The 15,860-nt window shown below is 44.3% G+C and overlaps 1 protein-coding gene across 5 annotated transcripts in view; it reads left to right on the top strand.

Moving 5' to 3' along the window:
* The window catches only part of SGIP1 (SH3GL interacting endocytic adaptor 1), a 276,053-nt gene that overhangs the window by 194,651 nt on the left and 65,542 nt on the right, over positions 1-15,860 (top strand). For 3 of the 5 annotated variants that reach the window (XM_075557225.1, XM_075557219.1, XM_075557228.1), the window contains 3 exons: positions 1,728-2,255; positions 8,884-9,011; positions 9,933-10,059. In XM_075557225.1, coding sequence (XP_075413340.1) covers positions 1,728-2,255; positions 8,884-9,011; positions 9,933-10,059 — 783 coding nt within the window. The remainder of the gene's footprint in view (positions 1-1,727; positions 2,256-8,883; positions 9,012-9,932; positions 10,060-15,860) is intronic. The other 2 variants (XM_075557230.1, XM_075557232.1) reach the window with 1 other exon arrangement.

Below are 15,860 nucleotides of genomic sequence, written 5' to 3' on the forward strand. Positions count from 1 at the left end.
GAAGCAGTAGTGAAGAAATCCCATGAGGCATATTTTACATTATACAAATCTGCAACAGACCCTTGTAAAGTGTTAAGGAATAAAGATGTCACTTTGAGGATTACGGTGTGCCCGGCCTACGTCAGAATCTGTTCAATGGCTGTATGTGCACGGGAGAACTGGACAAGGAATGATGAAGATTGAAGAAGAATGTATGTCTTTGAATTACGGTGTTGACAAAGGATATTGACTATGCAGGAACTGTCAGAAGAATGACATCATCTGTTTTGAAGAGAGTATAGCTAGAATATTTCTCAGAAGCAAGGACAGTGAGGCTTTGGCTCACAAACTCTGGACATGTTTTCAGGAAGGCTCAGTCCCCGGGAAAGGCTATCTGCCTGGTAAGGAGGGGTCACGGAAAAAGAGGAAAGCTTTCAGGAAGAGAGATGGCCATGGCGGCGCCACAGCGGGTGCCAACCTACAGGGGTTACGGGGGGGGGGGGGAGGTCACAGAACCAGGCAGTGGTTTGTTCTTATATGCATATGGTCTCTATAAGTTGGAACCGACTCTACGGCAACTTAGCACCACAACAGGCGAGCAAAGAATATCATAAATGTTGTAACTCATGCAAAGTGCTGTATCTCACTTATCTGTATTATTATAGCCTTTGAAATAAGTTTTTGAACTTGGAAGTATGCACATACTAAGCCAGTTCTTACAGCCAAAGAGTTATTTAACAGGTTAAAGACGTTTCTATTTCTTGGAGCATCTACTCATGCTATGCAGGTAATGGGATAATGGTTTCTAATGTGAGTGATCACGTGTTTAGATGTTTACAGTTCCTCACATGTCTCATCATCAAGCATTTCGTGTCAAGCTGTAGAAGGCTGGTTTTAATTTTTTTTCTGTTCTTGAGATGAATTAGAAGGAATCATTCACTCTAATGTTTAGGTAAAACAGACTTTTATGTTTTATGCATCACTGCCTTGCCAACAATCTTAACAGGTTAGACTTGAAAATAATTTATAAAAATGCTGTTATATCATTTTCTTTCCTATGAAACAGGTAGGTATTTAACTGTTCTAATAATGACCAAATACCTTCTCGGTAACCTATGTTTGTGTGGTGTGTGTGTGTGTGTGTGTGTGTGTGTGTGTGTGTGTGTGTGTAAATCTGTGAGTGTGAGTGTCTCAGTGATCTTCATGCTGTGTTTCTGGTGTATCCAACTCATGATGTAATCATGTGTAATCAGAGATTATGTAGTTTATCATGCACGTTATTTAATATCATAGAATAGGGACATTGTATACAAGATACTAAAGTTTTTTAAAACACTGGGAGGTTTTCAAAAGTGGACCTACCTCTCAGACATTTCAGTTACAGGGGTGAGAGTGCTCTGTGGCTCTGACACTGCCTTCTCAACACTCCACATGTGTTCATTTGTGAGCAGCCTCTGAGAGCCCAATGAGGCTGACAGCTTTAACGATGTTGGATGTGGCCAACTTTGGGTACCCTGCAAAAAGCTAAATGATAGCATAAAACAAGGAAGCTCACATGATGGAAGCAGGGAAAATGGAAATCTTCCCTCGTATCAGCTCCTAATCCAATGTAGATATGTTGCATCTTAAAATCCATCCATTGAGGCATCTCCCAAGGCTATTTGATTACCAGGCTTTGCCTCATGCTTGTAACTATCACCACGTTAATACAGCCAATTAAGGTTTAAAATCAACTGCTTTAACCACAGGAAATGACCAGTCAGCCACAGAGGTCAGAGTTGAAACACTACCATCGATCAATGACCTGGACAGCATTTTTGGCCCAGTGTTGTCCCCCAAGTCTGTTGCTGTTGATACGGAAGAAAAGTGGGTTGATTTTTCTGACACATCCCCGGAACATGTTACTCCAGATTTGACTGCACGGGAAAAGGTGGTGTCCCCACCAACAACATCAGGCAACTCAACTGAGCCCCCAGCCCCAGGTCCTCCTGGTGCCCCGGCTGTCCCAGGGGCCCCCAGCCCTCCTGGCTCTCCCGACTCTCCTGGCCCTCCCGGCCCTCCTCGAAATGTTCCAGCACCGCTCAATTTAGAAGATGTCCAGAAGAAAGCTGCTGAGCAGACCTTCATTAAGGATGATTACTTAGAAACAATCTCGTCTCCTAAAGATTTTGGGTTGGGACAGAGAGCAACCCCGCCTCCCCCACCACCACCCACCTACAGGACTGTGGTTTCATCCCCCGGACCCGGCTCCGGCAGTGGGACGGGGACCGCCAGTGGTAGGTCTTGCTGTTTGGTGTGCTTTGTGTGACAGGGAATGGCCTTGGCTGCGACAGTGTGAGCAACGCCCTCCTCCTGCCTGGCAGCGGCTTCACAGCTTCAGCTGTTCCTCCTTTGGTTTGGGTGTCCTGTGGCCCCGTGGCATGTCCTAACCCATCGAATGCTCATAGTCATAGTCCCAGTCTGTGGATGCTTTTTCTGCCCTGCACCCGCCCTTTAGGAGCACCCCGCCTCCCACCTTGCGGTTAGCAAATGTCTGTTTTTAAAGCAAGCCGTGATGTTTGGAATTCAAATAAACTCTAGATAAACACTGGATGTCACTCTGAGAGGTACTCGTGTGAAAGGTCAGAGTCCCTTGTTAGATGCCTTCCCAAGGATCCTCGATCTTGCTGGTCGTTTATATGGTGGGGGGAAGTGGGGAGGGAGGAGTTATGGCAGCCATGTTGACCACTCTGTAATTTTGACTCAGCAGAGAATGATGTTTTAAATAAAGATTTGGGGGGAAAGCAAAAAGACAATGTCTTCTTTTATCCCCAAACTAATCAAGCCATCACTGGAGACAAAACTCTTCTCCTTCTGACCATTTGGCATCCTATCCGGCTGTCATATCAACTTTTGTGTACGGTGATGATGGAAAGGGCTATCAGAGACCTCTCTTCTGGGACTCCATAGGGCTCCATTTGACATTGCATTTGGGGTTTTCTAGATGTGATACTTCACTTTGTGTTTTCTAATTATGAGGTGAGGGGAACACCTGCCATCCATGCAGAGAAACAGTAAGAGAACCCCCTTGTCCCCAGTGCATTATCTTCTATCTCCTTGATTCCACTCAGCCAAATTGGTCTGGCCAGACCCTCCAGCCTCATCCCTCGTGTGCACGTGGGTTTGGCTTAGCTGTCATCCCTCATCACTTGTTTTCCTTTTGCTTTGAAAGCAGCAGCCAGGTTTACTACCAGGTCCAGGAGGAGACACACGAAAGGCTATTTCCTTCTATAGTCAGTCATCATGGCTGCCTCTTTTCAGTGTTCACAAAAACCAGTGTACACACGCAAAAAGAGAACAAGCGATTCAGTGCTAAGCTTGAGAAGCATTAGGTTAAACAATGTTAGCATGTTTCTTTATCACAGGGGTCCTCCCAGGACCACTATTCTGTCAACAAAAACAACAGCTTTACCGTTTCTTCTCCAGGCACCAGGCTCACAGCTACATGCACATTCTTGCATCCTTTCAAGCAGCAGGCACGGTAGATCCTATTGTCTTCCCCCACCCCTATTGTACAAGCAAAACTGAGATACAAAACTGTCAAGCTAGAAGGGATCAAGCAGGGATTCGCACTTAGGTCTGTCCAATTCTGAGTGCTTGTTCTGGACCACCATCCTCTCCAGGCACCATTGTAAGGCCTGGGTCCCAAACAGCTTTAGCTTACTTGACCATGGACGCCCACCCGTACTGTTCGCAGTAATGTTAGCAACAAGCTCACCAAAACCCTTCTCTCAAGTGTGCTCCATTGTGCTCCGATCCATTGGTTCAGGAAGTGCAGACTACCCAAATGCACCCCTCTGTTGTGTTTAGGTTCTTCGGGAGGCACACAGTTCCCTTCTCTTTTGGAAAAAGAACCTTCAGACCTCTGGCTGCCCTACTTTAAGAACGCTAGCTGTTTTTCGGATTGCAGAGGATCCGCTTCAGGAGTTTCTATGACCTTCCTTGGGTGGGCCCATCTTTTCAAAGAGTAACCCACCCTCAGGGATGAGTCGCTGTGATCTCAGAATAAGAACCTTCAATGGCGGGTAGACTTCATTTTTTCTTTGGTGGTTCCTCCATCACCTTCCACAATTTAGTCACTGATCAGATGTGTGAAGTGGGGAGTGTGGACTTGATTTCTGGAGTCTTTAAGAATTTATGTGTTTTGATGTTTAGCTACTCTTTTCTTATTTGAATTATTTGTAAATGTTACCAGTGAAGACCATTGATTTTTAATAATTGAGCTGGAAAGAACTGTCCATTGCTGGCATTAAAGGATTGAATTTCTAAGTGGGATATTGAATTCAGCCAGTGAAGGCCATGAATAAATAAAACTTTGCACCATTCTCTCACTAATTAAGTCCCAGCTTATTTGCTGGTTAATCTTTTATTGATGGAACATACATAGAGTGGCAGAAATGTAAATTTAGGATTAAAACACTAGAACTGGCCTCATGTTTTAAAGATGAGCAATGCCTCTCACTGCCTACCTTGTATTGTAGCACGTATCCTGTGGGGATTAACCTGTCCCATACTTCTCCAGTGATGTTTAATTGGATACCATTTTACTTATTGTTCAAATCCCACTCATAGCAAAATGATGGCCACTAAGTGTAGCCATTACTTACAGCCCCGTGAATCACTGCTACTATAAGACAGAAGTTAAGAATTTACTTCCAGAGCAAGGGTGTCCTTGTGGCAAAATGTTATAAATATCTTGTTTGGCCAGAATGTCGCTGTCCTGGAGCGCTGGGACTCACCAGAGGCTGCCTTCACTCCGGGTGGGTTGTGTGCCTGGAGGAGAAGTAGCATTTTATTGGTCTGCAGCACAAGTTTAGGGTCCAGGGAAAGATATATGATGTGGTAACAGAGACAGAAAGTCCAGTGCAGTGTTTTCCAACTTGAGAAACTAAGACCCTGTTAATAAATGTTATACACACACGTTCACTCATAAGCAAATCTGTCTGAGCTAGAGAGGGTTGAATTGACCCGGTAGCCCCACCTAAAAGCAACTTGGAAAACAGGCCTGGCTATCTGCTTTCCCAAGGTCACAGCCTTGAAACCCCTAAGGAGCTGGTCTGCCCTGACACACACGGATGGCCATGAATCAGAGTTGACTCCACCACAGCCAACAACAGCAAGCGTTTTCTGATTACAGTGTTTCTAAAGCTTCTCGGTCCCAAAGTATCAACACTCACTCTACAGGCTGTTTTCATTTGCCGCAGTGGTGGATTGAAACTAAACAAAGGCCGAAATCTATCTCCTCGGTCACACGAGTCATAATTCAAGAGTTCAATAGCCAAACGTGATTGGTGACTGTCTTACTAGACAGCACAATTCTAGAACTTTCCATCAGCATGTAAAACTGTTAGTGGATAACCCTGTCTAAATACGTTTAATATGCTACACTCCAAAAAAGAGATATGGTAAGCAGCCCTTTGTTGTATATATATTTGATCTTTGGTCCCAGAAATCGATGGTCACGGTATCCTAAGGAACATGGTTTGGGAAGGCTGCTTAGTTAGTTACATATTTCAAATTGCATATATTTTGATTCTCTTAACAACTTTATGGTACCTTAGTCTCATTTTGATGATATGGTAATTAAGGCTCAAAGAGGTAAATTAGTCATGGCCAAAACCTAATACATAGCAGAGCCCAGTTTCTTGAGTTCCACAGCCTGTCCTTTTACCATCTCTCCGCAGACTCCACTGCCCCCACTCCCCTCCCCGCACACACCCCACCCCCCCACACACACAGAAGGCAACACGGGAACGTTGAAACCAGGGTTATGTGGTCCTCAAAGGATGCCACCTGGGAGCAGAAATGGACTGAAAGCATGTCAGCGAGTGGCAGCTTTTTGAAATCACAAAATCCAATTAATATATATGTAAGGGTTTTTTGTGTGTAGTTTTGTGGGTTTTATTAGTCAAACTAAAAGTCACTGTTGAACTGGTTGTTCAGCATTGTTCTTGGCAATGAATACTGCTGGAGGGGAAGAACAGAGTAGCAAAGATAAAGACGTACACATATGAGCCTTTCTAGGCTTTTAAAATATGAACCGGTTATGTGATCGCACAAAACCACCGGGCAGCATCGTTCTGCTATGAAAGACCCTTCAGGCTCTAAACGTCCCCCCTCTGCTGAGCCTGAGATTCCCCAGCAGTGCCTCTGCTAAAGTGCTGGCCTGCTTCTCTGCGTATCTTCCTAGCTGCACAACAAATCAATTAAATCAACTTGCTTTAAAAAAAAAGTTTAAAAGAGCCCCATAGAGATAAAAGAAGACAATTAACTAAATCCATTAAAAATAATATACTTAGTTGTATCTGTTTCTGAAGACAACATGTTTATCATTATCATTAACATTTATTGCATAACATTTGGGTACTATTTTATAGTTAATGAACACTTCATAACATTTTTAATTTTTCGACATAAACTACCATGGAAACATTTAATTTGCTCAAACAAGGGAACCAAAGCTGAGGGTTTAATTTTCCCAAACAGGTAAAATGTCCTGCTTCAGATCCTGTAGTTGTTAAAAACCAGACTAGGCCCGATCTCAGATCACCTGACTCTTCATCCAGTGTTTTTTCAATATTTCACACTGCTTTGATGACAACCCCTTAATACTATCCTAAGATTTCATCTCAGAGGTTTTGTTTCCTTTTTTTTCTCTTTTGGAACAGGTAGGAAAAGAATTGACAGTTGGTGTTTTCTGTTAATTATTTCAGAAGAATATTGCTTTGTAGTAGTCACGGACAGATGTTTGGCCAACACTAAGACATGAGTCTATCAAACTTAAATATTGGAAACAAACAAACTCACATGTCCATTCTGGCTCATGGTGACCATGGAAGGCAGACTAGAACTACTCTGTGGGTTTCCAGGACTGTGGATCTTCACCTTATGGAAGCAGAAAAGCTAATCTTTCTTTTTCCAAGTGGCTGGTGGGCTTGAACTCAGCTCCTTAAAGCTAAACTAGATCCCCAGAGAAGCCTCATGAAACTTCCTGACAAAAATGTAACCTGTTTTGCTGAAACTTCTGCCTTGTGAAAAACATACTGAATGCAAATCTTATATATTACATATATCTACATGTACCTATCTTCAAGAGAAATGTTTGTAGCAGGATCTAATACAAAATATCCTATGTCTCTCCCCTCAGGAGATTAACCAAAGACCATGAATATTTATATGGAGAGAAATGTGCAGGCAATGCAAAAAAAAATAGAAATAGGCTTCATTTGAAATGTGGCACTCCACGGTTCCTCTAAATGAAGGGTACAGGAGGTTGTATTAAAGAGCTTAGGCTTTGGAGTAAAGTAGATCATTTGAGTCGTATGGCCTTGGGCAAGTTACTGAATATCTTTAAGCTCTAATCTCCTCCTCTAAACACTGAGATCAAAACAATACTGACTTCAGAAACATATTGTGAGGATTAAATAGAAAATTCATGCAAAGTGCCTAGCACAAGTCCTGACCCAATGAAATGAAATTTAAGGAAGTGGTAGTGGTGAAGAGGAGGGGGTTATAGAGAGGGATGGGGGGAGGGGGGCTAGGCAAGGATGATGTCAATAAGTAGCAGGATTCCCCAGTAATGTGATTACATTTACAATAAATAACACAGAAACTCACATGCAAGAGTTTAAAAATGTTTAAACAAGAAGAGTGATAATTTTTACCCCCTTTGACATTCCTAAGAAGTAAATTCTGAGATGATGGGTTTTGATGCTCAACTTCAAAGTTCTATAAGAATATGGAGGCCAACATTGGACTCTCCAAGAGAGCTGGGCTGTGTTTGGTGTATATGTATGTGTGCATGCGTGCAGCGGGGGGCGGGGGTGGGTGGGTGTTGGCTTTCCAGTGAGGAGGCCATCTTTTCCCTGGGTCAGGATGTCTAAGAATTTCCATGGGATAATTTCAAGCCCACATTTCACACCAAACTAATAAATACCCAGGAGTAGTTGGAACCTTTCCAAGCAAGACCTGTTTGAATATTGATTTGATGTTCTTAAGGAGGTTAGCTCGGTGATTTTCCGGGGCATCCCAGATGTATGACTACAGACAAGCCCCTATGCTCAGAGACCCCACCAGTGCCCTGTCATGTGCATGCCGTGTGTCTTCTTGTTTCATATGCTTGTCATTGATAGCCAGAAAGGTAAATCCAAGCAGCTCTTTGAAAAACCGTCACGGGAAAAGTCTATCTAGATAGATTCCAAAGCAGCGTCCTTTAAAAAAAAAAAAAGCCCAAATGCAATATGCATATCGAGGTGCTAGACTCAAAGATTTCATGCAATATCTAATTTATTGTATTATATATTTTTGCTTTCTATCAGGCTGGAGCAAATTGGTAAAATTGAGCACACATTTTAAAGGACAACAAAAAGAACAGTTCTCTTACTCTGGGTTAGAAAATCGACAACCCTCATGTGGAAAACTTCTAACTTCCCTTGTCGTCTCGAACCTAAGTACATTCTATAAAAAGAAGAAAATGTTATCCTAAATTTAATGGGCACGGGCTCTAAGATGGTGGCTAGGAGTCAAACTCGGCTTGCTGGAAGTAGGTTGGGTTTATTTTTCTGCAGCCAAAAGATGCTTGCGAATAGATGTTCTGTCAAAGAGCAATGGAAGGATTTACCTTTCACTCAGTTGCTATATGACAAGGGAAGGCAATGAGCTTCAGCTTCTGCCATCAACCCTAATTGAGCTGAGTGATTCTTTGTTGAAGAAGAAAACCAGGTGGTATGATGTTTGGCTTAGTAGTCGCTGACTGACGGGCAGAAGGACTGATGTCGCTGCGGGCCGGGGAAGGCTGGACCCAGCAATGGCACTGCGATGGCCCCAAGTGTCCCCGAGCATTTGTAACACCCGTTTGTTTTACAGGTGCATCATCCCCCGCTCGACCGGCCACCCCCTTGGCTCCTTGCAGCAGCAGCACCCCACCTCCCCCTCCTCCCCGACCTCCGTCTCGACCAAAGCTACCTCCAGGAAAACCCGGAGTCGGAGATGTGGTAGGTCCCCCTCTCCCTGGCTGCCTCTGGAAAGGAACCAGGAGGGGGGATGACAGCCAGATTCATATGTGCCTGGACATGACGCAGCATCCCCCATTAGGACTGAGCATTAGAACCCAACACAAATGGCCCCTGTGAAAGGGAGCCACTGCAGCCAGTGGGGACAGGTCAACCCGCAGCTCTGCTGCAGTGGAGGTGAAGCAGGTTAAGGCAGTAATGCTCAGTCCTTTCACAGGGAAGATGCTCTTTCCATATGATTTATCCAATTTTGGAGAACAAGTCCTTATTTTTTACTCCAGTCTATAAAAAAATCTGCTGGTTGTAGGAGAGTTGTGGACCAGTGAATTTGTCTGAGAAGTTTTTTTTTGTGTGTGTTAAGGCTGAGGTGGAGGGGGAGTGGTGGAAACCTATTCCCACCACCACCACCACACCGCCCCCCAAGGGTCTGGTGGTAAAGGCAGGTTTCGTTGGTATCTGCACACACGAGTCACAAATTGTTGATACCTATGATTTTTTCATTGGGCCAGCACAGCTCCATGGTTTGTATTTGAATCTTGAAATGTCTGTGCGTCCTCCCATCATGTTATCCACTTTATTCCCTGAGGGTGGTGAATCCGCAGGCCCAGAACAGAACCAGTGACCACATCGCAGTCCCCCCCCCCCAGCGTCCCCCCCCCCCCCCCCCGCATCTCTAAGCCTGGGCATAGTGACTGAGTTTAGCAGGTTTCTAGGTTACGGCTCCTCTTTATTGCACAAGCTCCTCTGGAGGTATTTTGAGTCAAGGGTGAAAATAATTTCACTTGTGCTCCTTCAAGAGCCTGAAAGATCATAGCCGGGAGTAGGGTCCATTAACAATATGAAATGGAAGGACTGCGGCTTGCTTGTATGTCTAACTTTTCCTGTCTTTTCTTCTCCCTACAGTCCCGACCTTTTAGCCCTCCCGTCCACTCTTCCAGCCCTCCTCCGATAGCACCCCTAGCCCGGGCTGAAAGCACTTCTTCAATCTCGTCCACCAATTCCTTGAGTGCAGCCACCACTCCCACAGTCGGTAAACACGGCCTCCTCTCTTTTCATTCGCCTGTGGTTTGACTGCTGTTTTATGCGACCTGGAACCCCCAAGGCCCTGTGTTTCTGGTTAAAATTGTTTGGCTGTGTGTTTTGCTGTGATCATCTGACCCTTATTTGAAAAGCACCTTCTTAGCACAGGAGGCAAAGTCAATGCAGAAGTGGACCTCAACTTGACCAGTGAAAGAACGATAGCATTTGTGTTTCCCAGGCCTTGTCTAAAGGGATTGCATACAGAGCTCTTCCTACTAGTGCAAAGAAAAGCCCCCAGATGGGGGGTCATGTGATTCAGGTCGGATTCCCTGTAATCAAAGTGGTCTCCTTTGAGGTGGGGAGTGTTGTTAGTTGAATTCCGCCAGAGTAGTGCATCAGAAATCACACAGAATTTAGAACTTTATTTTCTTGAATCTGTTCTTTGCTTCATCATTTTTTGGTTGGCTTTATGTTAACAAATGGCATTAACATTGGCATTGTCAGGCTTGGGCAAATTTAAAAATAATCATAATTTTAGGTTTTTGTTTTTAGTGCTTGACAGTGATGGGTGACCCATTTTTCCCAGAGACGTAATTCATGGCTGGAATCTTCAGTAATTCCCTTTGCGCCTCTTCCTTCACGGTGTGGGGAAAGTGAAGAGTAAGAATGGCTACTTGGCTGGATTGCTTCCCCAGAGTCCAATGCCTCTTTTTGCCTGCAGTGACTTTCCTCTTCCCAAGACTAGTCTGTCTCAACGCCATCTCACCTGCCTTCCACAGGCTTTGCCTGCCTCTTTCATTTCTGCATAGTGACCCCCTTGACTGGGGTGGGGCTTTCCCGTGGAACCCCAGTCCACATTCCTTTCCTGTTGGAAACTCTCCTCACAAACTCCCCTATTAAGAGACAGCTGAGCCAGCCCACTTTGCTTGGGAAACTCGTTGACCAGCGTTAGATGAGCATGAGCTGCTGCTTGCAGACGAGCCCAGTACAGAGCTGTCCGTGGGAGCTCATAGCTTGGCTGAAGCTTACAACTCCTGGAGGGGAAAAAACATAAGCAACTACATCTTTCAGGTGTGCCTTGAAACCCCAAGAAGAGTTTCAAGTACATCACATGCTCTGTAGCTTTCATAGCGACAGCTCACACCTCCCTGATCCATGAGGAGGAAATCTCACCGGCAACCAGCTCTATGTGGTTTTTACTCGATGGGTGTTTCCATTACTCAGGTAGCCAGGTTTGTTGCTTATCTGCATCCTTAGCTGGGGAACAGGAGGCTTCTTATTTTTTAAGTGTCAATAAGCCATTTCTCTTGCTCTTTTTTTTCCCGGACACCGCAGTCTTATTTTTGAACTCCTGTTCTTTAATGTGCCTTGATAGCTAGTGTCGCTTCTCCAGTCCCTCTCTGATTTGTTTATTCCTCAAGATAATGGGTTCTCCGGGTGATTTGCCTTACTGGTCACAGAGAAAACAGAAGAAGCATAAACTGCCCCTCAGAAGGGCAAACCCCCATGACCGCAGCTAAAACATCTGACACGTGCTTTGAATCCACTCAGATTCACAAAGAAAATGACGCGCACGCAGCCTGTGAACAATGCCCCCCTGTGAATTACATGCATGGTGCTTCCCACCCCCTGCTGTGGAAATCCAAGGTCTTGGCCATACCCCCACTGTAAATTTTCAAGATAAACCATCCAATCCCGAAAAGCCCACTGCCATCAAATCGATTCCACCTCCTAGCCACCTTTTAACGCAGAGTATAACAGCCCCCGTTGGTTTTCCGGAACCGTAAATCTCTATGGGAACACACAGCCTCATCTTTCTCCCATGGAGCAGCTGACAGACTCGAGCTGCCGACACCGCCATCAGCAGCCCCACACTTCCCAACAGGGCTCTTCAAGTTGAACCACAGAGGGTTTCCACAAGGAAGGGCCACGTGAGAGGGTAGTCTCCGTGTTTCTTATCTGAGGGGCAATCTGATTTCATCTGTTGGTTCTGTTACTTTCTTTTGGTTTTCATCTCCCCAACGCATTCCTCCCCCTCCTCCTCTTTATTTCCCCTTGCTGCTGCCGGCCTCCCTCCTGAAGGCGGCTGCTCTCTGGAGTAAATAGCTGTCAAGTCAAAGGACTGAGTGGCCCACAGCTCCATGGGGACCGCTGTTTCTCTCTTTCTGGGCAGGATGTGATTTGGCTGTTCAGCACCGAGGCCTCTCCAGGCTCACGGAGAACATCAACTGAATGGAGTCAAATGGCTGGCTTCAGAGAGAGGATTTCAGCAGCAAATGTCCCTGCACTTGGTGGCTCAATATTTTTCTGCTCCCACCACACTACTTTTTGGACATGTCTTCTGTCCTTTCAGGCCCTCGAGTCAAATTCGGGGCAAATATAGCAGGAACAACATAAATAAAGTTGAAAGTCAATTCATACACCATATGTTTATGAACCAGTCTAATCTGCTGGCTTACACGGCAATTCATATAAGAAATCTCTCTATCAGGCTTACGCATAACATCTTTTATGAGAGTGACGATGCTGAAGTTGTCGGTCCAATGTCACACCTGAAAAAAGCTTTTTAAAACTCCGCAGACACACTTAAATCCTGTGTGATTATATTTCACTGTGTTAGAGAAACCCTTGAATATAAGATGCATTTGCTACATAAGACTAAGAAAATGGTGGGAAAGATGCCGGCTAAGCCAATGCTAGTGTATCCTAGTGACAATGATTACAAAATCCACCCCCATTTTGGGGGTGTTACAAATGGGGAGTAAGTGCTCATCTTAAAATCAGTGAAATACAATACACTCTTCTTATGCTCTAAAAAACTCAATATTTTAGAGATAGAGAAAAGGTTAGATATCATTCTATTATGAGAGATACATTCTTAGATATTTAACTGCCTGTTCAAAACAGGACATTTTCTCTACTTGTAAGTGGTCACTTAATTTCCTAGTTTATTTTTCTTTTTAATGGTGGGATTTTTTAGCTGTTTGAAATATCTCCCATAGACCCCACTGCAAAAAAAAATAAGGCAATTTTTGTTCACTGTTAAGTGTAGTCTTTCATTGTTAATTCTGCCTTTTAAATCGCATCTCTAACATCCCTGGAGTCCATAATGACTGAGAAATGATCGTTCATGGTCCCTAAAGGAAGCAGGATGTGAAAGCTAAACAGAAGCAAAGGCATTCGGTGTCTGCGTGGAGGGGGTGGACATGATGGCTACAGCGTCTACAACTCAAAACAAAAGATTTACTCTAAGTCTTTGTCCAAGCTTGCTGAAATCAACAGAACTTCTCAATAAGGCCCGAATTCACTGCCAATTATTCTATATAAAAATAAAGACGGATTTTTAGAAGTGATTTTTTGTAATCTCCCAACCAAATTCTCACCTTTGATGTAGCTCATCTTTTTCCCTTGTCTTTTTTTTTTTTTTAGAAAGATGCTTTTTTCCCCCATCATTTATAGTCATCATGAACAGAAAGATGTTTTTTTACTAGCATTAGCTTCTTCATCCTAGATTAGATTGGAGGGATTTCCATGGTTAGTCTTTAAGGAAACTTGCTCTTCTGCATTTAGACTAAGTTCCAAGTTATCCAGTGACTCATTTTGTTTGAAGTTCTCTCATTCACCTTAGACCCTTTTCCCTAAACGCTCCAAGTCTGTAGCCACCATAAAGAGAATCATGGGCATACTCACTGCTCAGCCCCTCGGAGGTCTATTCAGCAGCTCAAAGAACTGGTGGCTATGTGTGAGGATCCTCATGCTAAGGAGATTATACTTAGGAAATCAGTTATTCAAAGGAAGGAATGCCCACGGCCATTTCCACTAGTGAGTCTGAAATAAGCACTTTTCTATCCAGTTACTGCCAATGCAACTGCTTTGCTTCCTGTTTTCTGAAGACGGTGTTCTGTGTCTTTCCCTGCCGCTTGTTTGCCCTATTCCTCTCCTACAGATACAAAGAAATTGCATTAACCTGTTCTAGCTATCAAGGAAGCCGCATGTAAAATGAAAATTATAATGGACAAATGATGTCCTAGGACTTTAAGAATTGACAAGGGAGCAGATTCATTGCCTTACTCGCTAATTCTAGAAGGAAAAATAATTGAATGTATTCCCAGCAACATTACTATTGATGGACTGACTTTACTGTCCTTCGTTCCCACATCTTACATCTCTGTAGTGTGGGGAGGGTTCTCCCTTACAGGTCTGTATCTGGATTTGATTTGATTTTCCATTGAACTTAAAATAATACTCATAGGACCTGAGGCATTTGGCACTTTTTAAAAATTGCATCATGGAAAACTTCCAATGGGCTGTGGGTGTGAGAAAGGAGGGAGACGGTGTGCAAAGCTCTGGAACAGTTGTGGTCCAGAGCATCAAGTCAGGATGTTGTGACCAATATACACAGACACTTGGCCACAGCTGAAGTCCACAGCCAAAGAGGAAAATACTAAAAATGCCATTCAAAATTAGCACTCCATAACTACTGAAGGCAGGTGCAAGGTAAACTGAATTTGGAGACTGATTGAGGTTGAAAGGGGCTGGCTCATGCAGGGACCTCAGATTTATACTGTAGTTTTATATGGTCATACTACTAGCTGCTTCTTCCTCATGGGGGGGAAGATGCGTGCTGGGGGATCCTGTTGAGCTGGCAGGGCTGTCAGGATGATCTTGTTGATGGATATTTATCTGTCCACTTGGGAATTGTGATGGAGTGAAACACACTTGCACAAGTCAATTATTAACGATAGCACCTTGAGCCATCCTGAGAAGATGGAACCTGACTTTTACCATGGGGCTGACTTCAGCCAAATTCACAGATGCTCAAACCTGATCTAAAAAATTTTTTTCCTGATTTCTTCTCATAGAATTGTCATGAAATAAGACTATCAAAAATAACCATCTCCACAGTGACTTAAGTGTTCTTTCTTTTTTCATCAGTCACCCTTGTGTTTCAATCAGTAAAGAGCGCTGCTTGGTTTCATTTGGGATTTGTATTTGTGTTTTTTTGTTTTCCCTTCCTTTATGTTTCTTTGGTTCGTAGTGTCAGAAGATGATGTTTTTTATGACACCCTGCCCTCGTTTGAAAGGCGCTGTGAAACGCCTGCAGGTATGGTGCCAGCGGAGTGATCTCCAGATCTCGAGATCTTAGACTTCTAAAACGCCAAGCCATTCCACCATCCGATTGCTCCGAGCGTCATGAACATGCCCCGCCCCCCCCCCCGCCGCGTGTCCATCCAGTGCCTCTCCGATGCGCTCGGTCCATCCGGGAGCTCATGCCACCGACACTTTTGAAGTGGACACATTACAAAGCGGCAGGTTGCATGACAGTTTCTCGGTGAGAGGGTTCCACAACCGATGAGCTGCTCTTGCTTTGTGGGTTGTCAAAGGAAGAAATCATTTAACTGCTCAGCCATTACATGTGCAGTGACTGGTCTTTCACAGATAGTAAACATCGTGAGAATGACAGCACAGCGTTAGCAACCTCGTTTTCTGTCGGTATGTAGGTGAAGGGTATTTTGCATCTGGGCGATTCCAAGAGCCGGGTTGGAAGATGTGGGACATCTTCCCGGGAACTTTCCATTGTCACGCAACGTGGATGTTGTTTAAAACCGAAGTCGATATTGTCTAAAACCCATCATTCCGAGTTTATCTTTCTTGTGAAAACGTAGAAGGAGATGACAGTGAAGCTGCCATGGAGACAGCAATCGCTGAATGCGAGTTTGCCCAAACTAGTGCAGTTGAAATATGCTGACGCCCCTGCATGGCCAGGAAGTCTTCCGCTCCATGCACCCAAGCCCCCGGTGTCCAGCCGCC

This window comes from Tenrec ecaudatus, chromosome 1 (genome assembly GCF_050624435.1).
Source record: "Tenrec ecaudatus isolate mTenEca1 chromosome 1, mTenEca1.hap1, whole genome shotgun sequence".
Taxonomy (NCBI): Eukaryota; Metazoa; Chordata; class Mammalia; order Afrosoricida; family Tenrecidae; genus Tenrec; species Tenrec ecaudatus.